The sequence below is a fragment of the Cynocephalus volans genome, chromosome 7 (assembly GCF_027409185.1).
Source record: "Cynocephalus volans isolate mCynVol1 chromosome 7, mCynVol1.pri, whole genome shotgun sequence".
In the NCBI taxonomy this organism is placed as follows: domain Eukaryota; kingdom Metazoa; phylum Chordata; class Mammalia; order Dermoptera; family Cynocephalidae; genus Cynocephalus; species Cynocephalus volans.
Window position 1 is genome coordinate 135977323 of NC_084466.1, and position 25996 is coordinate 136003318.

The 25996-nt window shown below is 38.8% G+C and overlaps 1 protein-coding gene across 1 annotated transcript in view; it reads left to right on the top strand.

Moving 5' to 3' along the window:
• The window catches only part of SORCS3 (sortilin related VPS10 domain containing receptor 3), a 575161-nt gene that overhangs the window by 531294 nt on the left and 17871 nt on the right, over window positions 1-25996 (top strand). Inside the window, exons 17-20 of the mRNA XM_063102487.1 lie at window positions 3530-3643; window positions 6747-6918; window positions 9248-9434; window positions 14531-14664. Of these exons, the coding sequence (XP_062958557.1) occupies window positions 3530-3643; window positions 6747-6918; window positions 9248-9434; window positions 14531-14664 (607 nt within the window). The remainder of the gene's footprint in view (window positions 1-3529; window positions 3644-6746; window positions 6919-9247; window positions 9435-14530; window positions 14665-25996) is intronic.

Here is a 25996-nt window from a genome sequence, read left to right on the forward strand (position 1 = left end):
AGAGACCATGACTGCTTGGTTGGCTCCAAGAGTCTCAGAATGTCATTCCTGGGGACCAGGAGGCCCTCTCTGATGATTAAATTGGTACTCCATTGGATTGTGCTAGTACTGAACAGGGATCAGGTGTCTCAGTTATCATCTTTGTCTGCTGCTCTCAGCTGTGTATAATCTAGCAAGTTATTTCTCTTTGCTTTTCCTTTCTGCTCTACCATCTGTAGACCCAAGGAATACAAGTACCCCTTCCTACTCTGACATGCAGAGGCTTTTTGATTTTTGAACTGTCCTGGCTATTCCTCCTTTAGAATCAAATGCTTTTCCCTGGATGGGAGTTGGAAGACAGATGAATTCCTGGTAATGAACAAGTTTTCCCCTAAACTTTTAGAAGTTCTAAAGCTTTCATAGTCAAGAAAGATACAGAGGTGACTTATTCCTTGAAGGAAACTGCTTGTGTGTTTGTGGAATCCGTGGCAGAATACTTTCCTGAGGCAAATCAAGCTTTCTGGTGTATTCTGTGCAAATTTCACAATTCAAAAGAAAAACACCTTTCCCCAGGATGCTGGAGCAGCAGCTGGAGCTGCTTGTTTGCCTAAATCATGCAGACTTTGGAGCTGGGAGGGAGGCTGGGCAGTATGAAAGATTTTAATATACATTTAGCGAAAATTAATGAAGAAGTCCACAGCTTGGAGGCAGCCAGTTTCTGCTAATGTTGTTAAATATTAATGAGGTGTTTTTACTCTTCGGGGCAAAGCAGCATGCCTCATGCACCTTTTTTTAATTACTGCATTGCTAACGGGTAACAGAGCTGAGCAGAACTGCTAAAGATGATTCCAGTTAGTAAGAGCATTAAAACATTTCTCTCCTTCCTAAAGCTGCTTAAGAGAACAACCTTCCTTCACAGATTACCAATATTTCCTAGAGTTAGTAGGACATTCAACAGATTTACCTCATAAGGCAATAGGGGGATTTTCTAGAAGTAATGCAGACACATCACAGCCCAATATTTCTACAGATAAATAATGCTTAAAAATGAGATATTTAGGGGTGTGCTGGTAAATATTTAATTACTGGCCCTCTGGGAACAAATAACTAAATAAGACCTTATTAGTACTATTTGCTGATTGTTGTACATATTCCCACCGTGAAAGATTTCATGCTACCAACATGCCATCAGTGAATACAGAATTGGAAAGAGGTAGGTAATGCATGAGATTATACAATATTCCCACCATACAATTACATGAATGTAAAGAAGCTCAAGAGCATAGATAATATAATAATATTTATATATAATATATAATAAAATGCAGTAACTAGGAATTTATGTGTTTGGAGTATTTATTACATTTTAAATATAATTTATGTAATTTCAATTTCATAAATTTAATCTTTAGTAAAAGCTTTGTTTAACAACCATCAATTAGCTTGCAAAATTTCTAAAATTTTAAGAAACAGCTCTAATGGGCTATTACAAGCTAGTACAACACCAAGTCCCTATGAACTGTCAGGCTGGGAGATCTCCAATAGTTGATCAGAAGGCTTGGCAAAAAATTACTTTGCAACAATGTCTGTTTTTCCTCCCTTTCTTCCAGTTTCATTTAAACATGGCCATATCAAAGCTGGTCTTGAGTTCCACCTCTCCATGTAGTGATCCATGACTCTAGCTCTGCTCTTCACATGTATCTGTTCAGCACTAAGGGATACTCTCTGTGGTCCACACTGGAGCATCAATTATGGGCTCTCAGTCTTCCTGCAGAGATAGATGCAATACAATGGGATAATTAGTGCTATTGCTTTTAAATGCAATTGGAATATTCATTCACTCAATAAATATTTATTCAACACCTGCAATATCTTACATATTGTTCTAGACTCTTATAGTGGCAAAAAAAAAAAAAAAATCCCTGCTCTTTTGTAGCCTCTATTTATGGTTTCCAACATGTTATGGCCCCAAAGATTTTGTCTGGGGAATCAGGGATGGCCTCATTTGACCTCAATATTAAAGACGAATAAGTAGGAAACTACCAAACACCAGAAGGGTAGAGTGCTTCAAGACCAGGGCATAACAAATAAAAGATAAAGAGGATTGGAAGGGTTGGCTTAGGAGTGCTCATTCATGGGTTTGGTGGAGGAACACAGGTGAGAATGTGGGGTGGGGCCAAACTGGGCAGATAATGTACAAACAGATGATCTCACTAATCAGTTGGTCCTTCTTAACGGTACTGTTTAGTGCTTGGCTTCGTACCATGTTCTATTCTTTGATTGAGTTTGGGATATGTTGTCTTTCTCACCCCAAATCTGAAAACCCCTTGAGTACAGAGAGAGTCACACTTCTTTTACAGGGCAGGGCTCATATTAAGTGATAAATAAGTGTGGAATGGAATTTTTATTCCTATCATCTTTCCATTCCTAATCCATGCACTCAGATAATTTGCCTCTGTTTTCATTAGACTTTCACAAAATCGGGCTCAAAGAATATGGGAGCAGAAAAAGAAAGGAGGGGTGGGGGCTGAGAGAGCAGCTTCCCTTACTGTTTTATGTTTCATGTACACTCAGTGGATCAATATTCAAATGGCCAGACTTTGCTGCCCAGTCTGTGGTTCTCAGCAAACACTTGATGCTTAACTTGGAAGCATGAATTCTTCTGCCAGGTGAAGCCACCCTCAGTGACCTCTGGTTGGTTACAGGAGCAATAATCTCTTTTACCTACTTTATTGCTCCTCTTCTACTTTGACATTTACACACCTGGGAGTCTTATGAAACTCTAAGATTTAGGGAAACACCATTTGGACTTCAGATAGGAGCCTTTCTCCCATACACTGATCTGTTTCTTCCTCATATTGCAATGGGGAGAAAAGGGGAAAGGAACCGTACCTATCTTTCCTTCTTCATTTTATTATGTCTACAATTTTACAAAAACTTGGAAAAGAGCTAAAGTTTAGTTTTATTTTATTTTTAGAGAAATAGGAGTCTGTGTTTTATGTAGTCAGAAAAAATTTGAATGGCTGTATGTGTAAATATGAATGCACATGCATATATGTGTTTGAGAAAGGGTGAGTTTGCAGGAAAAATGAAAATAAAATCTATTAAGTAGATTTTGGAGAAACACATATTGAATTATTACACAGAGATGCATCTTGACCTTTAAATTCATTCTCTTAGTTGTCATGTTCTTATTTCAGAAATTCTATTGTGACCCAAAATATACTTTTAAACTTATAGCATCCCCCCACACCCACCTCCAAGCCAGTGTACCTGCCACATTATTTATATCCATACTTTTTTAAACCTAAAATTTCTATTTGATAATTCACTATTTTTTCTATAGACTAGACTGCAAATGACATGGGAATATTTCTAAGTCTAAACATCTGTTTTCAAAGTATGAATATTTGCCCTCACTGGGGATATTTGAAGCAATGGGTAGTGACATTTTGTATGACAAAAGGAACATGTGTATGTTTGTGTGTGTCTGTGGGTAATTAGGCATTTTTACCTGTATAGCATTATGCAATATTTATTTTCCTGACAGTGACTATGGCTATGAGAGACATGGGGAGAGCCAGTGTGTCCCAGCTTTCTGGTACAATCCAGCATCCCCATCAAAGGACTGCAGCCTTGGTCAAAGCTACTTTAACAGCACTGGGTAAGTGCAGCACCTGGAGAAACTCAGCTGGCTGTTCTCCTGTTTCCCTGAATTGGAATCAAAGGGAATGCAATGCTATTGAAGAAGATGGAGTGTGGATAGAGTTTGTTTCTGACAAGTGGCTTCTGAGGGAAACAGGAGTTCTTTAGCTCACCTTTTTTGGAAGAGATTTCTGATCACCCAGATTTCAATACCTTTTGCCATTTACTTCTCTTCTGGAAAGAAACACTGCCTTATTTCTTGTGCCTTGAGTGAAGTAAATTAGTACAAGTGGTGTGCAGATATCACTGTGCTTTCTAGTGATAGAGGAATGAAGCTTTCATACACAGATGCTGAAAACTTAAAATGAAAATTCAAAAGTCCCATCCTAGGAACTTTTGGAATAAGAAGGTCAAGGCATACTTTCAGTAATTCCCTTATTATAGGTGTATTTCTCTTTTTGCTCACTTATGAATTATTCTCTCAAATACTTTAAAAAGTTTTCTTGCAGATTTGTTGTCTTGTACTTTCCTTTGCTGCATAAGAAACCCAGAACAAATTTGGCAAGTGGATGGGTGGTCTAAGACTGCGCTTCTCAAATTTTGATGTGGCTATGTGTCATCTGATGATCTTCTGATTTGGGAGATCAGGGGTGGGGTTGAGATTCTTCCTTTCTAACAAGCTCCTGTGTGATGTTGATGTTGTTAGTTCCTGGACCACTCTTTGAGTAGCAATGGACTAAGGTGTCTTGAAATCCAGTCTCGACTTTTCCAGCAGATCTTCTGCCATCTCAGCCAAGTTACTCACCTTCTTGGTACTTTTACAACTGTTTATAACATAGTGATAGGTACTATCTACCCAACTGATGTCTATGGAGGTAAAACAAACATGATGAAAGAAGTGTGTTGAATAGTCTGAGCTATTTTGAAAAACATGAAATTTTTAGCCATAAATTTGGTTCTGGAAGGACTATTCCTGGAGCCTGGGCTGGGGCTTAAGGAACTTTGATGTTATTCTATTGTAGGAGTCTGGTTTAGGGGCTTAAGCCATGTGAACTGCAGATCCAACAGCAGGTACTTAAAGAGATGTGGTGTTAGAGAGCAAAGTTCTAGGAAATTTGAGGAAGGGGAAAATGACAGGCACAAGTGATCAGCTGGGACACCAAATTCCCAGCCAGAGTATACCCTGGATGTAATTGAAAAAGAATTGCATTAGGACATCTCATATGCTCATGAGGCATGTGTAGGTGAACATAATTTTATGCAACTTATTTGTACCAAAATGCCAAAATAGCCAACTAAATGAATCAGGAAGATGAAGGGGAAACACTATTCATGTTTTTCTCAAAGGATTCACTAAAGATGTATACAAATACCTCAAGGTTGCTTAAATATTGGCTTATATGAGGGAACTTCAAAAAGTTCTTGGGAAGATTCATGTTACCTTTCAATTACATTTTTCTATGAACTTTTTGAAATATGCTTGTGTCACACATCATCAACCAGCTTGAGTTGGCCAATTGAGGTTGAAGAGGAAGAGTAGATGGTATCAAGTTTGCATTAGGGCGTGTTACCCACTGAAGTGTCTATCATAAGTGAAAAATAAAATATTGTGGCTCAAGGTCAGAAAGTATAAATTGATTTAAAAAATTTTATTATCTGGAGCAGTGATGATCAAAAGTATTATAATATGAGCCACATGTGTAATTTTAAATTTTCTAGTAGCCACACTAAAAAAGTTTATAAAAGATGAAATTAATTTTAGTAACATATTTTATTTAACCCAGTATATCCAAAATATTATCATTTCAACATGCCACACTAACCACATTTCAGGTGCTCAATAGCCACATGTGGAAAGTGGCTACCATATCAGACAGCACAGCTCTAGACCCATTACGAGCTCAACTGGCAATTATAAATTTCTTGTAGTTGATGTGTACCTACAAGAAAATATAGGGTAATGTCATCTGAGGCAAAAACTACATACAACATTTGCTTAACATCCCTCGATGATCTCTGGATGGAGGTGTAGGGCAGGTTGTTCAGCAGTGGGAGGACCCAGGTATCATGGAGGACCAATATCACCCAACAAGAATTTGGATTTCTCTGCTTTTGAGGCCACCAGAAGAGGCAACATGGATGGATTGGTTAATTATTCCTGACATAGGGGGTAAAAGAAGACGAGATGTCATAATGATGATGATGATTACAATGGTAATGGTAGTGGTGGTACATTTATTTTATGTGGTTTGATCAGAACATTGAGTTCAGCAGAGACTTGCAGATGGTGATGTGCCTGGAAATAATGTCTGTCATACAGGTGAGAGTTGTAGGCAAGCTCCTGGCTTGACTTACATGTCAAGGGAGGTAACATGACACAGCTGTACACAACGATACTGTTGTCACAGAAGGTCACAGTGCTTTGTCAGGAGGTTTCCCCATGCTAAGCTCTTCTGTAAGATGTTTTTATCTCAGTGGGATTGAAAGAAGTTTCAAATTTGTGCTTCTAATCTGGCATTGAAGTTGAGTGGAAAATGAAATATTAGCAAGGAGAGAAAATGTGCTATAAAATAGACCCATGGCTCTAGAGTAAGGGCTATAAGATATTAGGGAAAGAAATGATGTCTTAGGGGTGGAGAGAAGTCAGGAAGAGGCCTCCTGATTAATCAGTTAGAAGTCTGACGTTCTAGCTGCTTTCTGGCACAGGGGAAGTTGGAAGTGGCTTTCTGGAAGTAGAATCAGGCCCCTGCCTCATAGAGATAAGTGCCTGCTTCTCCTGCCTCCCTAGTCCAATATTCTGCCTCCTCCTCGGTTGCGTGTGATTGGGCATTGATTTTTTCTTGGCCGGTTTAGACACTGATCCGATCCATGGCTCACCAGGTAGGATCGATAATAATGTTTAAGCAGCTGCTCTTCCTGAGATGGAGGGATAGCAGCTCCTCAGTATTTGTTTAGCTTCCTAAATAGCTGTCTTCTTTGAGACTTGGTTTTTAGGGGCAGCTGTGGAAAGTATCTGTTTTGCTATTGCTCTCTTACACACTCTAATGCATGCACGTGCGTGCATGCACACACACACGCTCTAGACACAAACCACACCACTGTCATTTATCAATTCCCCCCAGGTACCGGCGGATTGTGTCCAACAATTGCACAGATGGGCTGAGGGAGAAGTACACTGCCAAGGCCCAGATGTGCCCCGGAAAAGCCCCTCGGGGCCTCCACGTGGTGACAACCGATGGGCGCCTGGTGGCCGAGCAGGGACACAACGCAACCTTCATCATCCTCATGGAGGAGGTAGGTGCCCACTGAGGCCTCAGAACTCACACGCAAGCCATTCTTTCTTCCCAGAGAGGGAAGAAAAGAGAGATCTTGTATTCCCACAGGCCCCTGCACCAAAGTCAATGGTGAGAAGCTGAGACTTCTGGGGAGAAGGCAGACAGCGTGGAAGAGGTTTGGGGTGCTTAGAAACCCTCCTCTCTTCATCCTGCAGTGAAGACCCAGTCCACAGTGGGGACCCCCTGGCATCTGGGGCATGCTGATCTGGATATATTTATTCTTCAGGGTTTCCCCTTAGGGTCTGCTTTGCTGAGGGAATGTTTAGCAGCATGAGATCATAAACTGTAAACTTTGCTAGAAGAAGGAAATTCCAATTTTATCTGTTTCATTTAAGAGCTTCTTTTGCGTTATTCTAACCCTTAACACCACTAATTAGAAAAGCCCACAAAGCTTTTAAAAGGTCTTGAAAGTATGAGTGTGAGGGTGGGGAAAGATTATTGAACTCCTTCTAAGCTTATCTTGATAAAGGATGTTGTATTAGCTGTTTTTCCATCAGCTAGCTGCTCCATGAGTTCACTTTTTAGTATCTTCTGTTATCTGGGCAGTAAAATCAGACTGCATACCTTCATTCCAGGATGGAAGTAGCTCCATTGTCTGCTTCTTGCTCCCTGCACAAGCTTTTTCATTTCTTCCCAAACCAGGGATGTTTCAGGCACTCCTTGCTGAAGTGGTGGAGCAAGAAGGCTTGCCTGATTGACAAAGCCCTCTAAATTTATATGCAAATTGCTCTGTGCTCTGGAGATCTTGGAAGGAGAGCAAAGCAGGCCAGGAGTTTTTATTCACAAGTAGCAGCATTTCAGAAACCTTTCAAGTCAGTACCACACTGGACAGGATGGTGAAGATTCCTTACTCTGGGTTGACAGATTCCTCATCTGTTACCTATACCAGATGCTTAAATTAGAGGACTTTAAGATTCAGAGGAGGTCATTATCACATTTCCACTAGGGAGTTTCCAGGACGAGAGCTCTAAAAACCTTCTCTTGAATGGATGTGAAGAGCTGCGATCTTATCCATTTGAATTGCCTCCAGTTCATTTCCACTTTAATATATATTCATAAACTCGGAGGTAGTTGACATTGTGTGGGGGCAAGAGAGCACTGATCAATATTTCATTCACATCTGGGTAGCCATGGGGGAAGAGATGGAAAGTGAAACTGTGATCAATGCACATTCACTGGGCAGAAGGATTGGCTCATAATTCCAAAATGATGTATTTCTCTCTTTATTCCATCATCTATATTACTCATATATTATATTCCTCATCTCTTTCACATGAGGTCTTTGTTTTGGGGTCAAGTTCATTGTATTTATCCAAGGTGTTGGCCCAATATAGTGCGGAGTGGTGAGAGGAGGGTGAGAAGGATGGAGTTCAGCATCAACCTTTAAGAAGCTAAGTATTGGCTAGTGTGGTAAGATGCACCCACCTGGACCACTGGGTCACATCAGCAGGCAGAACCAAGGGGGCTCTTGACCTTCCAAGAGGCAGAGATATCTGTGAGCTGAGGTGGACAGAAGCGACTTCAGGGCTTAGGTAGGGTTAGGGAAGCCCCAAAACAGGAGAACAGAGATATAATTTTGGATGATATACAATATTCACCTGTAGAATAGGAATACCTATCCCACCTCATATTGTTATTTTGAAGATGGCATTATATAATATTTATTAAGCGGTTAGCATAGTTCTTGGAACATTATAATAAATGCTCAAAAATAGAAAAAAATATATAATTATAGCCTAGTAGTTGAGAGCATCAGTAGTGAAATCAGACAGTCTGGCTCCAAAACTTGAGTCTGCCACTACTGTCTATGACACTTTGGTCTAAATACTAAACTTATTTTTACAAATGGGGCGGTAATACTTTCTACAGTATGAGTTGCGAGGAGATTAATTTCTTGGCACTGATAAGAAACTCTGTAACTGTTTGCTGTTTCTACTATGATACAGTAGAAGAATTAAAACATGTGTGAGGGAGTCAAGGAGTTAAGGAAGCCCTTGGCTTCCCCACTTCAGAGCTTCACAGAGGCTCCACCTTACCCACTATTGCTAGTGTCACTCCAATGCAGGCTGCCTTGAGCTTGGGCACACAGGGACGATAGGTCCACAGTGCCTGCCTGTGGTGCCCAGTGAATATCAGATGGGAGTCTGATTGTGTTGAGTGTGTTCCAGCCCCCTGGGAAAGACTGTAGGTCCTCAGAGGGTGATTCTGAAGCCACAGGAGACAGCGTTAGGTAAGAGTCAGACTTGACCATGTGAATGGACCCAGGCAACTGCTATTCCCTCTTGCAGGGAGATCTCCAAAGGACAAACATCCAGCTTGACTTTGGGGATGGGATTGCTGTGTCCTACGCTAATTTCAGCCCCATCGAGGACGGCATCAAGCACGTGTATAAGAGTGCAGGGATCTTCCAGGTGACAGCCTATGCAGAGAACAACCTTGGCTCAGATACGGCGGTCCTCTTCCTGCATGTGGTTTGTAAGTGGCATGAGCCAGCCCCTTTCTTCCCCTCTTTCAGTGGGCAGCTCCCTCTGTCCAGACTTTCTGAAATTCATGCTGAGGCTGGGTTCAGTGTGACTACTATGGTGTCCAGATCCAAAGACTGAGATGTGTACGAGTTCATCTGTGTTCCAGAGCTTCATAATAGTGAAGTAGATTGATTATTTTGAAAGTTTGGATGACGTATTACTAACCAGTCCCTCCTTTTTGGTGCCTCTCTGCTCTAATGTAAGTGCACACACAGACACACATTCAGGCCAAAGTGCCTTCCCTTTGCTTTGGAGAATCCTGAAAATATAAGGATTGGAAACCCATCTGGTTGATGGTCTCAAGTTCATTTTCAGGCTATTATGAGTGGAGATGGCACAAATCAAATAAACTATTAGAAGGGCTAAAGAAGGATTAGAGAAGCACGTTTAGGTTTTTTTAAATGTAGAATTGAATACACACGAAAGTTAAAATTGACATCCAAGGTTACTGCAAGTTCACTTTGTTGTAAACAATTCCAAGAATGTGCCAGATTTTTTTGTTGTTGTTGTCCTAGAATCTATTTCATTGCTATTGGCTGTTGCTTGGCACAAACCAAAACAACAGCTGAAGTTCCAAATATTTTGTTTGTCCTGGATGCATTTTGTGTATTAGGTGTCCTTGGACTTGACTCTCATAAACTGAAACTTAAATATTGTGGGTTTTAGAATGTTGGATCAAGGAAATATTGTTTTGGGGCTGGAATTGGTTTTCCACACCTCTGTAAGTGATACTCGTGGGTCTAAGGACTTCTATAATTTTTACATATATACCCCACAGTGGTTTTCAAGTAATATGCTACATATCAACAGTGATAGGGGAAGAGACCTGGGTATAGATCAGTTATGTCTCTAAAAATGCCAGTCTACATGACCATGAGATGAATGATTTCTTCCTTAGTTCTCCTAAACTCTGGCTTTAAATGATGTAATTCTGACTGCTACTTTCCTCACAGGGCTCTTGTAACAGTAAATAGGAAACACAAATAAAACATGCAATTATTCCTTAATTTATTCAACAAATGTTTGCTGAGTTCTTAACATGTGCAAAGCACTCTGCTAGATACTGGGGAGGTTGCAATGAAGATATGGTCCTGCCCTTGCCAAGTTCACATTCTGGTGGGGAAGTGGAGGTGCTGCTGAAAATGGGCCAAAAATAGGCAAAGTGGTGATAACCACACCATACCACACCAACTATGATCATGGTGTGCCAGAAGCACCTGGTCAGAAACCCAGGTGGGTAACACTCAAGGCATTGCGAGCCCAGGCTTTAAAGCAAGGGAGAACTGTGTTTGAATTCTGATTATATCTTATTATTGAACATCTAATATTGATCAACTTTCTTAGCCTGTATAAACCTGATTTCTCATCTTTATTACTTAGCTTATAGGGAGGCTGTGAGGATCAAATTGGATAATGTGTATGTGCATCAGAGGTCCCCCAAGACCACCTCCAAGTTTGGTCATTCATGAGGAGGGCTCACAGGACTCAGCACACAGTTTCACTCATGACTATGATTTATTACAGTGAAAGGATACAAAGTGGAGTTGCAGAAGGAAGAGTCTCAGGGGAAAAGTCTGGGGGAAACTAGGCACAAGCTTTCAAGAGTTCTCTGCCCATGGAGTCACACAGGACATGTTAATTCCTCCAGCAATGAGTTGTAACAAGTGCAAAGGGCTGTCTACCAGAGAACTCATTAGAGTCTCAGTGACCTTAGTTCTTACTGGGGGCTGATCATGTAGGCACACTCTGCCTGGTACATACCAAAACTCCAAATGCCCAGCAGAAAGTGAGTGTTTGGAATAAACCTTATTGTTTGCAAAAACAGTTTAGGCAGAGTGAACTACTCTTATCAGTGAACTGTTGACTAGGGACACTTCCAGAGCCAAGTTCCCAGACACCAGCCAATGGCCAACCTTGCATGCAGACCTGGCTAAGGATGACAATTTCAGATCTATGTTAACATTTTTCTGCAATGTGCAGAATGCTGCTTAGCACCCAGCTTGGCACATGATGAATGTTACCTGTTATTATAGTAATTACTGAGTACTTTCTATTAACTTTCTGCCTGACAGTTTTGCAGCAAAGTGCTGCATTTATAAATGAAGACAAAGAAAAGAAAAAAAGAACCTTATCTTCTTATATCCCAAGGACCTATCGTACCCACGTTCCCAATTCTGCCAAGAGTGGGCTTTGCCTGCAGGGCACAAAGACTAATGTATCTTAGTGGCAAAAAACACAACAGCAAGGAACAGGTTTATGCTGTGGGTTATGTGCATGAAGGAGGAAATGTTCCTTGAAACTTTTATCGTGCTCATAATTCCCTCCAAATCAATCATAGCTGCATTTACCAGACAGTTATTATAGTGGAAACTGCTCTTGGCCTTACCTTGGGCCATTAGCTAACAAAAGTCGTTGTTAGCTGCCCATAATAACCAATCTCTCACAGATTATTAGATTTTTATCAAAAGGGGCACTATTTGACAGTGAGGACTTTAGGAGTTTGTTATGTTTTCTCCTGAATCTCTTCAGCTCTCTTCTCTTCTCACTGAGCCATGGTTTGTTTCCACGTTGAAGGCTCAGGATCTTTGCCCTAAAAAGCTACTGCATGGGGTTCATTTCTAAGATGATTTTAAACCAAACATGCTCAGCCTGAAGCTGGAATAAATGTGACCATGTTTAATGATGTTTTAATTTGTGGAAGCCCCATCCCTTTTGTGTTTGGCATGAGTTTATGGAGAAGGAGATGTCCTTTTACCTCCCCGGGCGTCGCAGTACCTGACAGTGTCAGCCCCAGGTGAGCCAAGGTTTCTGAGTGACAGAAAGCTGAGAAGAATTTCCAGGGCCACGAAGTGTAGCTGCATCACCGCTTAACTGTGGGGTGGCTTGGGGAATGGGCTTCATGCCGTTTGGGGGATGGCGGCAAGAACAGAAGTAATGACTCTGAGGGTAAAGAGCGCTGCTTTCCCAGCAGGGGAAGAATAAGAGATCTGAATGTGGATACAGAGAAAGAGTCTGCGGTGTTCATGTGAGAAACAAAGTGTCTCATCTCCCTCCCAGGATCCCGTCCCACAGCCTCTTTCTCTTCCCCATGGATGAGTAAGACACAAACAGTAAAAAGACATATCTCCTAAACATGAGAAATAAAGCAACGAAGTAGCCATTGTTTTCTCACACTTTATTTTTTTACTTTCATCACAATCCAACCATACAAAAATAATACCGTGTCCTGAAAGTTACTTATTTTTAAGTAATTTGAAATAAGTAAATTATTTGAAATAAGTAAATTTCCAGCCAGATGTGTATCTCAAGAGACAGGGTTGAAATTATTTGCTGGAAGAAATCTTGAGGTGCATATGTCTGGGCTGAAGGCAGAGAGCTGGAGGCAGAGTGTTTTCAGGCTATAGATACATAGATTCTTGTACACTTGTTGATTGTTCAGGAAAGTACAATTTGGCCTTGCTGGTCTCCCCACCCAAATAGTAGTCCCGGTCCAAACACTTTTTCCCCCATTATAAAATTACCTATCATACAGAATATGCCCATTGAGATTCAGGAGAATACCCATTGTCCTCAGAGGGACATTATAGACAAAAATAGTGAAGGGGGAGCGGCAGTGGTAGAAATAGTGCCAACCTATAATAAATTATATGGTACTTTGAACAACCACACAGCACCTTCACATGTTCTTATTACTAAGACAGTAAGTAATTTTTAGGACAGGGTAATATTCTGTGTAGGACTGAGGCTCTGCACGATAGAAGAAAACACCATATAGCTAAATTTGTGCCAGAGATGAAATAAGAAGTATCCATCTGTTTTCTTCCCTTTAAACTGAGTTGTCTCCAAAATTACCAAGGATGCAAATAGTGAAGTCTAGATGGCCTGAAAAATGTCCTACCTATGAGGACAACTCAAGGTCTCCAGACTAAAGAGATGTCCTTGCTACAGCTGTGGCTTAAGACCTTCATATGGAATTCTCTTTAGTCACCTGTACTCATCAAATTGATAACAGTGGAAAATGGGAAAATATGCTCCAACATGGGGTGGACATATAATTAAAATATTTTCATTGGATTTGGTTAAGTAGGAAGAATTTAAGGAAGGGAAAGAATGAGGGAGGAAGAAAAGGAAGAAAGGAAGAAAGAGAAAAAGGAAAGGAAGGTAAAAAAGAGGGAGGGAGGAAGGGAAAAGGAAGGGGTGGGGGTGAGGGAGAAAAATCCCAAAGACTTTAACAAAAAAATTCTACCCCCCCACCCAAATGCAACACTGACACATTAACACTTTTTCATCAGCAGTTTCCTCTTCTCATTTTATTTGGAAATGAATTCAATTAAAATTCTCACTTATCATGCTGTGGGTGTGTTCATGTTTCTGTCTCTTTTACTTGCTAGTTTAGAATGTGATGCTGCTTGTACCAGTTTTCTGGGGGGAAAAAAGAGAAGTTTTAGTCATCTTTTTTCAAGCAGCTCTTTTATTATTTGGAAACCTGGCATTTGTTTCTCCTTTGATTTAGAGAGATGTGCTTTTCCCTCTTTGTAAAATGGCCTTGCCGGCTCCTGAATGACACCCACTGCGCACTACAGATGAGGAGGCACAATGGCCAATTGTTGAAGAGGATGGAAACCAATTAACAATCGAGGATAGTGCAGGAGCCATCCAAACAATGCGCTGACCCCACATGACAATACAGGCTAATCATCAGAAAGGAAATAGACTGCTGTTTATCTTCCTATTTATTGGCTAAATGTCTAGTAAATGAGCTTTGTCCTTGGATTGGAGGTTCATAAGCATTCATGGTTGGGCTTATCAGATGCAAATCAAGTTCAGATGCCACCCAAAAACTCTGAAACCTAATTTGAGTTCCCTGTGATAGAGGGTGCTTCATTTCTAGGACACACACACCTCCCAACATTTATGAGTTTGTGATCTTTGCTTTATTACAGGGGATGGTGATAGGAATTAAAGTTAAGAATCTAGGGGTATAATAAAGTTTGACCACTTATTCCAGGAATATAAACACTGATATTGTTTTTCCTGTTCCCTTAGGTCCTGTGGAGCATGTTCATCTCCGAGTTCCATTTGTCACCATAAGAAATAAGGAGGTCAACATCAGTGCAGTCGTGTGGCCCAGTCAAATGGGGACCCTTACTTATTTCTGGTGGTTCGGCAATAGTACGAAGGTCTGGGGCTTTCTTATCAGTGTCAAATTAGATCTAGCCTGAATGCTCCTATTCTCCAGCTTCTTTGTTGATGTTGGGGACACTGGGGCTGCAGGCAATGGGAGATACTTAATGAAGCTATGAACTGTGGTATTAAATAAAACATACCTTCCCACACCAAATTCATTACTTTAATAGGTAAAGTTAAAATAATCCTAAGGAAGAAAGAGTACTTTGAGAAACTATACAAATCTGCATGCTCTTGCTCCTGGGATCAATATTTCTAAAATTTCATTTGCTCCATTTTGTTTTAACCCTGGCCTTTCCCCTCACTAGTTACACAATATCAAGGAAGCTATTTAGCGTCTCTGAAATTAAGTCACCCCACCTGTCCAGTGTGAACTAGATATCTAAAGGCAGCCTTGTGAAAATTAATTTGGATAACACATGTAGACAACTCTTAGCAACACCTTTCAGGTGTCCTACACATGCTAGCATTCTTCCTAAGCCAGGTACTGAGGTTGCCGCAAAGAAAGGAGGTTCCTTAAAGAAAGGAACTGAATGGGCCAAACTCTGGACTTTCCAGATACTCCCTACTCCCAGCAACTGGTGACGGTGACGCCTGTGTCAAGAATGACCACAATTATATGACAGAAGCTAGGAACAATTAAGCTGAGAGTTCCTCAATTTAATTAATGTTCTTAATGTTCTTCTGTATTTCTGGTTATTTTTATTTATTTATTTTTCGATATTTTATTTTTTTATTGGTTGTGAATATTCATGAGATACAAAGCTGATTGTCATCCCTCGTGCTGAAGATGTGAAGGCCAGACCCATACTGGCAGCATGCCCATTACCACAAATTACGTTTGTACCCCGTGTTATTTTTAACTTTATTTTTTTAGAGCAGTTTTAGGTTCACAGCAAAAGAACCTAAAACTTTTGAGAAGAAGGTACAGAGATTTCTCATGCGTCCACTGTCCCCACACGTGCACAGCCTCCCCTGTTATCAACATCCCCACCAGAGTGGAACAGAGTCACATTAAGCTTCACTCTTGGTGTTGTGTAGTCCATGGGTTTGGACAAGACAAATGTGTATAATGACATGTACCATGATAGTATCAAGCAGAATAGTTTTACTGTCCTAAAATTCCTCTGTGCTTCCCTTGTTTTTCCCTCTCTCCCCGCATGCCTGGCAACTACTGATCTTTTTACTGTCTCCACAGTTTTGCCTTTTCCAGAATGTCACGTAGTTGGAATCATATAGTATGCAGCCTTTTCAGATTGGCTTTCTTCATGTAGTAATATGCATTTAAGTTTCCTTCATGTCTTTTATGGCTTGATAGCTCATTTCTTTTTAATGCCAAATAATATCCCATTGTCTGAATGTACCACAGTTTATTTATCCATTCACTCACTGAAGAACATCTTGGTTGCTTCCAAGTTTTGGCAATTATGAATAAAGCTGCTATAAACAACCGTATGGAAGGTTTTGTGTGGACATAAGTTTTCAACTTCTTTGTATAAATACCAGGAGCATGATTGCTAGATTATATGATAATAGATGTTTGGTTTTAAAAGAAACCACCAAGCTGTCTTTCAAAGTGGTTGGACAATTTTGCATTCCCACCAGCAACAAATGAGAGTTCTTGTTGCTCCACATCTTTGCCGGTAGTTGGTGGCATCGTGTTCTGGATTTTGGCCATTACAATAGGTATGTAGTGGTATCTCGTTGTTGTTTGAATTTACATTTCCTTGATGACATATCATGTGGAACATTTTTTCATATGCTTATTTGCCAGCTGTATACCATCTTTGATGAGGTGCCTATTGAGGTCTTTTGCTCATTTTTTAATTGGGTTGTTCTTTTTCTTGTTGTTGAGTTTTAAGAGTCCTTTGTATATTTTGGATAACAATTCTGTATCACATATGTCTTTTACAAATATTTTCTCCCAGTCGGCAGCTTGTCTTTTTATTCTCTTGACAGTGTCTTTTGTAGGCAACTTTTAATTTTAATGAAATCCACCTTATCAATTCTTATTTTTTTTCCCTGTATGTCATGCCTTTGGGTTTGTATCTAAAATGTCATTACTGTATCCAAGTCATCTAAGTTTTCTACTGTATTATCTTCTAGAAGTTATATAGTTTTGTGTTTTAAATTTAGGTCTATTATCCATTTTGAGATTTTTTTTTTTTGAACAATGTAAGGTCTGTGCCTAGATTTGTTTTTTTTGCATGTGGATATCTAGTTGTTACAGCCCGATTTCTTAAAAAGACTGTCTTTGCTCTATTGCATTACTTTTGCTTCTTTGTCAAGTATCAGTTGAGTACATTTTTGTGGGTCTATGTCTGGGCTTTCTATTCTGTTTCATTGGTCCATTTGCCTGTTCTTTCACCAATATTGTACTGTCTTGATTACTGTAGATTTTTAGTAGCACTTGAATTTGGGTAGAGTTAGTCTTTAACTTTGTTCTTCTCCTTCAATATTGTATTGACTATTCTGGTTCTGTTGCCTCTCTATATAAACTCTAGTAATCAGTTTTTCAATAACTGCAAAATTACTTGGTGGGATTTTCATTGAGACTGAATTGAATCTATAGTTGGAAAGAACTGACATCTTGACAATATTGAGTTTTCCTATCTACGAACACAGACTATCTCCCTATTTATTTATTCTTTGATTTCTTTTGCCAGAGTTTTGTAGTTTTCCTAAAAGATCTTGTACCTATTTTTTTAGTTTTTTTCATAAGTATTTCACTTTTGGTGGGGCTAATGCAAATGATACTACTTTTTTATTTTAAATTCCACTTGTTCATTGCTGGTATATAGAAAAGTGATCAACTTTTGCATATTAACCTTGTATCCTGTAACCTTGCGATAGTCACTTATTAGGTCCAGGAATTTTTGTCGTTGTTGTTGATTCTTTTGGATTTTCTACATAGACTATCATGTCATCTGTGAACAAATATAGTTTTATTTCTTATTTCCCAATCAGTACAACTTATATTCATTTTCTTATCCTATTGCATTAGCTAGGACTTCTAGTATGATGTTGAAAAGAAGTGGAGAAAGGGACATCCTTTCCTTGTCTCTGATCTTAGTGGGAAAGTTTCAAGTTTCACAGCATTAAGTATAAAGTTAGCTTTAGGGATTTTATTGACATCGTTTAACTATTTGGAGAAGCTTCTCTATTACTAGTTAACTGAGCATTTTTATAATAAATGGGTGTTGGATTTTGTCAAAGGCTTTTTCTGCATCTGTTGTTATGATCATGTTATTTCTTTTTTAGCCTGTTGATGTGATAGATTACATTAATTGATTTTTAAATGTTGAACCAGCCTTATACACTGGAATATGTTCTGATATTGGTCATGGTATATAATCCTTTTTATACAAGGTTGGATTCAATTTGCTAATATTTCGTGGATGGTTTTTGTATGTTTGTTCAAGAGAGATATTGGTCCTTAGTTTTCTTTTCTGGTAGTATCTTCATCTTGTCTTGGTATTAGGGTGATGCTGGCTTCATAAACTGAGTTAAGAAGTACTCCTTCCTCTTTTACATTCTGAAAAAGACTGGAGAATTGGCATATTTTTTTCTTAAATGTTTGGTGGAATTCACTTGGAAAATAATCTGGGCCTGGTGCTTTCTGTTCTGCAAGGTTATTAATTACTGATTTGATTTCTTTAACAGATAAAGGCCTATTTGAATTTTCTTTTTCATCTTGTGTGAGTTTTGTCAGATTATGTCTTTCAAAGAATTGATCCACTTCATCTAAGTTATTAAATTTGTGGGCATAGAATTGTTTATTTTATTTCTTTATTATCCTTTTAATATCCATGGAATCTGTAGTGATACCTTCTCTTTCAATTCTGATATTAGTAATTTGCATTCCTTCTCTTTTTTCTCGGTTAGTCTGGCTAGAGGCTTATCAATTCTATTGATTTTTTCATAGAACCAGCTTTTGGTTTCATGGATTTCTCTATTGATTTTCTGTTTTCAATTTCGTTGACTTCTGTTCTAATTTTTATTGTTTCTTTATTCTGCTTACTTTAGATTTAATTTGTTTTTCTTTTTCTAGTTTTCTTTTGCTTAGATGACAAATTTTAGATCTTTCTTCTTTTTCAGTACTCATATACATATTCAATGCTATAAATTTTCCTTTAAGCACTGCCTTTTCTGCATTCAACATATTTCAATAAGTTGTGTTTTTATTTTCATTTAGTTCAAAATATTTTTTAATTTCTTTTTAGATTTCTTCTTTGACAGATGTATTATTTAGAAGTGTGTTGTTTAATCTCCATATACTTTTGAATTTTCCAGTTATCTTCCTCATATTGATTTGTAGTTTAATTCCATGCGATCTAAGAGCAGACATTGTATGATTTCTATACTTTTAAACTTTTTAAAGAGTGTTTTATGGCCCAGAATGTGATCTATTGTGGTAAAAATATTCCATGTGGGCTTGAGAAGAATGTGTATTCTCCTATTTTTTGATGAAATAATCTACAGGTGTAATTCCAGTTGATTGATGGCATTGTTGAGCTCAACTGTATCCTTACTGATTTTCTCTGTTCTTAGTATACCACTTATACTTTTTTTCTTAAAACTTTTTTTAGTGGTTGCCCTAGAATTTGCTATGTATACTTACAACTAATTGAAGCCCATTTTAAATAACTCTAAACAACTCCATGGGTAGTGTGGCTGCTTTATAAAAACAAACTAATCATAATTCCTCCCTTTTGCCTCCTGTATTACTACTGTCATTCATTTCCCTTACGTATAAGCATACATAAGATATATATATATGTATGTATGTTTGTGCATGTGTATATATATATACACACACACATATATAAGCATACATAATCAAGTACAGTGTTGCTATAATTATTTTGAACACACTTTTATCTGCTAGGTCAATTAAAAATATGAAAAATAAGTTTTTTATTTTACCCTCACTTATTTCTTCTTCAGTGATCTTCCTTTTATTTATGTGGTTCAAAGTTTCTGAACTATATTATTTTCCTTCCCTCTGAAGAATTTCTTTTAACAATTTTTGCAAGGTAGGTCTACTAGCAACAAATTCCCTCAAGTTTTGTTTTTCTGAGGAAATCTTTTTTTTTCTCCCTTCACTTTTGAAGGATAATTTTGCAAGGTACAGACTTCTAGACTTGGTGGGGTTTTTTCTCAACACTTTAAATATGCGAGTCCATTTTCTTCTTGCTTGCATAGTCTCTGAGGAGAAGTTAGATGTAATTCTTAGCTTTTCTCCTTTCCAGGTAAAGCGTTTGTTTCCTCTGCCTTCTTCCAGGATTTTTCCTTTATTTTTGATTTTCCACAATTTGAAAAGGACATGACTAGTTGTAAGCTTTTAGCGTTAGTCCCGTTCGGTCTTCTCTGAGCTTCCTGTGTCTGTGGTTTGGTATCTGACATTACTTTGGGGAGTTTATCAGTTATTATTGTTTCAGGTATTTCTTCTGTTCTTTTCTTTCTTCTGCCTCTTATATTTACATTTCATGTATTTATACCTTTTGTAGTGGTCCCACATTCTTGGATATTCGGTTCTGTTTTTTTTTTTTTTTTTCATTTTTGTTCTCTTTGCTTTTCAGTTTGAGGGTTACTATTGAGATATGTTTAAGCTCGACGATTCTTTCCTGAGTTATGTCCTGTCTACTAATAAGCCCATCAAAGACATTCTTTATTTCTGGTACAGTGTTTTTGATTTCTAGCATTTATTTTTTGGTTCTTTCTTAGGATTTCCATCTCTAAGCTTACATTGCCCATCTGTTCTTGCACGTTGTCTACTTCATTCATTAGAGCCCTTGGCATATTAATAGTAGCTGTTTAAAATTCCCAGACTGGCTAATTCCAACATCCCCACCATATCTGTCTCAGATGCTTGCTCTGTCTCTTCAAATTGTGCTTTTTGCCTTTTATTGTGCCTTGAAATTTTTATTGATAGGTGGACATGATGTACTACTAAGTACAAGGAATGGCTGTATATAGGCCTTCAGTAATGTGGTGGTAAGGTATAGGGGGAGGGAAAGCTTTCTATAGACCTATTATTAGGACTCAGTCTTTTAGTGAGCTTCTGGACTATGCAATTCAAAGGTATTCCTAATCCCTTCCCCCCCCCAAGTGGGATAGGGTTGACTAGAGTGGGCTGCAGGTGGATATTTCCATTCTTCTGCATGCAAATGTACAGTGGACTGGAGTTTGATATTTTCCTTCCCCCAGGTCAGTTAGATTATGATAAATCCCAGCAGGTTAAGTAAGCTCTGATTTACAAGTTTTTTTCTGAGGGTAGACCTTGTTAAAAAGAATAGAATGATCTGATTTATCTTTCTCATCCCCTGCCAGTGTATGAGGACAATTTTATCTGCTGTTTGTTGAGAGGACATAGTCAGTTCCTTGTGACAAAACTCTCAAAGTCATGGAGGCCTCCCTATGACTGGCTCCCCCTGGAGTTGTTAACTCTCAAATTTGTGTTTTCCTTGAAAACTTATGATGTGATTGGCATTGCTTATCTTGGGGAGAGCTTTAATTAAAAAATAAAAAGTTAGGAGAGATATCACATCAGACTTGGAAATGCTAGATATCAAAAGAGTGGGGGATAATATTCAGTTACTGCTTAGTGATGACCAAAGGGAACTTCACCGTCTCTTCACCGCTGCATGAAAATGAGAGATGAGTCATCCCTGATTGGGTTTTTGTTTGTTCATTTGTTTAGAGTTTTATTTTATTTATTTATTTTTTTAGGGAGGCAGTATGATGTATTGGAGAGAACATGACCTAGGATTTATAGAGTATCGGGTTAGGTTTCCAGCACTGCTACATGCTGGATGTGTGAGCTCGATCAAGTTATTTGACCTAAGATGTAATTCACTTACTGTAAACTAGAGAGAATAATGCCTATCTCTGGTTGATTGTTGCGAAAATCAAGATAACACATATTTACTTGGTATACACTATTCACTCAATAAATAGATGCTTTTTATTATGTTGTTGAAACTGATATTTAGGATAAGTTGGGAAAAGATAGAGCAAGGTTCATGACCAAGTGACCTTTTTCTGTTTGTATTATTTGTGCCTCATTTTTCCAAAATTAATTTCTTAGTATAGGCAACTAATACTTTTTCATTTCTGGGATGATTATTCCAGGATAATGGATGGGCAGATTATTTAATAAAATCCCTATTTGGCGCATTGAGAAGTGAAGTTCCCTGTGTGAGATGAGCATTCCAAGTTCAAATACTTGGTTAGTTACAGAGCCAGACCTCAAGCCCAGGTCTCCCAATTTCCATCTACCATGCACCATCCCCCAGCTCCAGGATGCGTTGGCTGCACCACTGGAGGTGTTTATCTCCTAGATATTACAGACCCTAAAATCTTGCTTCAAAGACTTGGAGATATACATAGTGAAGGAAAAAAGTTAAAATAATTTGGGGAGAAGAAGTTAAGAAGAAGAAGATTTTAAGTTCACTTCTCTTCTGAGAATATGAGGGTTTGGCTGTCCCAGGCAGGGAATTCTTTTCTGTTAGTTTTCATTTACCTGATGACCTTTATTGCAAAACTAATGTATGCAAAGAGGGTGGTTCTTGACCAATTCAACACAATGAATTACTCAGCAGCCTGCAAACTGAAGACATAATGTTTCTATACAGTGCCATTTTCTTCTTTGAATGCTGATTCTAAGACTGAAATTCCATACAGTGTCAATAAATATTTGATTTAAAAAAATGGACAAATTAACTGAGCATTCTGGTTTCTGTTTCTTTAGTAAGAGGCAGTAGAATAGAGTGGTTTCAGAGTAAAATAAACCAAAGTTGGAGTCCAGATAGATTCTTCCTTGCTCTATGCCTTTAGTCAAGCCATTTAAATTCTTTGAGTCTCAGTTTTATTGACTATAGCATCTAAGTAAAAACAATAATAACTATTATCAATTATTGCTGTGAGGATTAAATAAAAAAAGGTATGTAAAGCATCTAAGCATTCAAAAACATTAGTCACTGTTGTGTTCACCATTTGCATTAGGAGCATCTACATCTAGGTGATAAATATGACTTGGTTCCACGGACTACATTTCCGTCTCCAAAAATGATTATTTGGTTCATTGGAAAGAAGTACTTTTCAGTGCTCTTCTTTAGCACCATACCAGAAACACATTGAGGAGGCCACACTGCCCACTAATTGATCCAATGAACTCTATATTGACTGGCAAATGAATGACATGTATTTGGGTGTCATGGTGAGAGCTGTGGTTTTATACTTTATTTGGTTCCCTTAGACTAACCAACTGATCTGTAAAAGGAACTAATACTAATATTTAATCATCAGACCATTACTGATGCAAGAACTTATCTCATTTTACAGAGAAAATACTTAGGCTAATAACCTTGGAGGGTAGTGTTTTCTGGATATTTGTATGTATTTGTGTGTTTGTGAGTGAGTGTGTGTGTGTGTGTGTGTGTGTGAGAGAGAGAGAGAGAGAGAGACAGAGAAAGAGAGAGAGAGAGACAGACAGAGAGAGAGAGAGAGAGAGAGAGAGAGAGACTAGATGTAGTGGATAGGTTCACCCAGGTGGTTGAGTTAAATCAACCTATTGATAAGAATGCATTGAGCCTCCACTTTATAACCAGCCCTTTGCTTGGTGCTACAAGGGGTAGAAGAACACATGCAAATTTGTCCCTACTTTCAAGGAGATTACATTCCAGATGAGAAGGCAAGATGAACACACATGCACTAACTGGTGAGCAAGTATGATGCATAAGTAAGTAGAAGAAAGCAAGCACTCCTGAAGCTGTAGGCTCATATACTTACAGACTTATCAGCAGGGGATGTGAAATTGTATCGGTACCTCCATGGATCTTTTTCAAGAGCTTGTATTTTGCACTAAATGTTGTGAGGAATACAAAGCAGTGTAAATTCCATTTGTTGCCTCTCAGAAACATATAATCTATTTGAGGATATGAGGTTAACATCCGAGAAAAGATACAAGAAGGTAGGGCAATGGAATGTAGTATTACCGGCCAAGTCAAGGCACCTGGGGGGTGATGGAGGCAGGCTTTGTGGGTCATGGAGCAAGTCACAGATGAAGTTGGTCCTATGATCACATTGAAGGAGTGGTAGAATTGAGACAGGGAGGAGAGAAAGGGATTTGTATGCAAGGAAGGCTTTGGGGATGGTTGTGTTCTGTGTGGACAGATTCAGCCAAAGCACAGGATTCATTTGGGCAGAAGTTGGAGAAAGAACTGAAAGGTAGGGAGGATAGATGACAGATGACTTTGAATGACATAAATGAATGCTTTTTATTTTGTCATAGAAATTCAGATTTAGAATAAGGGGGCAGAAGATAGAACCAGATTTATGGATGGTGATACTTTAGACAATTAGATACTTTGAAAGAGTTTTTGGATGTGTTTGAATGTGTGTGTGTGTGTGTGTACAAGGAAAATTACTTGAGGAAAAAAAAATTTTTTAACCTTTGAATTTTTACATGAGTTTGATAGTCATAACACAGGTATAGATACTAATTTGCTTTATTTTTTCTTGTCTTTGTGTGTATTTAAGATATTTTACATAGTTCTGAACATGGTATATCCACAATTATATATTCTGCCTTCCCACTTCCTATGATAAGCATTTTTCATACATTACTATATAATCTGCTGAAGGTGTTAAGTAAGGCAAGCATAGTGATTGCACAGTCTGTCCAACTTGGAAATAGAAGCTTTTATCAAGATATACATTTTAAATTGTGGAGGTTTTATAATATGCAATATTAACTTGACTTACTGTGTCTGGGAAACTGGTGTGGGCTCCGTCCAAAGGTCTCCCTGCAGCTCCCTGTTCCATTAGTCAAGTGGAAATCTCATAACTAAATAGCCACTCAGAGGTCTGTCGATTTCTTGTTGGGCTCAGGGGATAATATGTGACCTGTCACACATGAGGGATTCTCTGTGGGGAGGGATGTAGCTCATAGCCTAGGCAGCACATGAGGTTTTATTCTAAGGGGCCTTGCTGTGGGCTGGCTCTGCAGCTTGGACAAAGCACAGAGACAGAGAAGTCAATCAGCCACCTGTTGGATTTGTGCGGCTCTGAAAGGCTGATTTGCTGGGCTTATAGAGGTCTCGCTTAATAAATGTGTCTGCTGCCTAAAAGATTTGAATAAATGAACCTTAAAATACTGACTTAATTGAGCACTGGGCTGCAGATATCAGTGGCCAATGAACAATTCAAGAATCCTATTGAGTGTTCCAGGTTTGCGAGGAAGGTGAAATCTGCCATGATGCCACAACAGCTGATGAAAAACAAAAGCAATCTGGAAAACAAAATTAGCTCCTGCCGTTTCCCTAACACAGGAGTCTGTAGGCCCCTGCTGCCCAGGGCCCGAGTGTTCCCATTTAGCACAGTCGTTTGGTTTGGCTCTGTGCCCTGACCAACTGGGAGGAGGGCATGTGCTCTTACCTCAGATGGCATTCGCTTTGTCCTGCAGCCCTGTACCCTCGCTTAGCCCCTGGATCTTCTGGGGAAGCAGCCAGATGAAGACAAGATCAAATCTGCTGGACAGGAGGAATACCTCTCCTTTCAGAATAGATGCCATTGTCCAGCATAGTACCGACCACATGCATATTAAGACAAGAAAAGTGTGCAGGAAAAGGAGAAAAGGCCACGTGTACTACTGAAAGCTAAAGAAGACGACACAAAGTAGTGAAGGTTCCCTAAAGAGAAAACCATTAAGGGAGAAAAATGCCTGATGTTGACAGGTGGAAAAAGATGAAAGATAGCTGAGAGCAGTTAACCAAAATGGAAGGGCAATGTGATATAGTTATGGTCAGAGAAAGCAATTCATGGGGTCAGGAAAAATAAAAGCACATTTATTATCCCTTTTTTCTCATGTTTCTCATAATATTTTATTATGAAAAATTTCAGACATACACTAAAGTAGAAAGTTCAGTGAACATTCATATACCCACCATTTGTAGTCTGCCATTAACATTTACTACATGTGTTCCGTCACACATCTTTCTATCCCTCCATCTATCCATTCATCAATCTATCTCAAGCTTTTGATTCATTTCAAAGAAAATTTAAGACACTTATATACTTTGTCTTAAATGATTCAGCTTACAAATCATTAATTATGATTCAGTATTTCTTTACCCTTCCCCCCTTGGGGGTATAAAATGTATCAACAATGGACCACACAAACCTCAGTGTGTACTTACCAAGTTTTGACAAAGGCATTCACTTGTGTAACCCAAACTCCTATCAAGATATATAATATCATCATCACTTCAGAAAGTTCTCTCAAGGCCCTTCTCAGTTAATTCCCACTCCCAATTCCCAGAA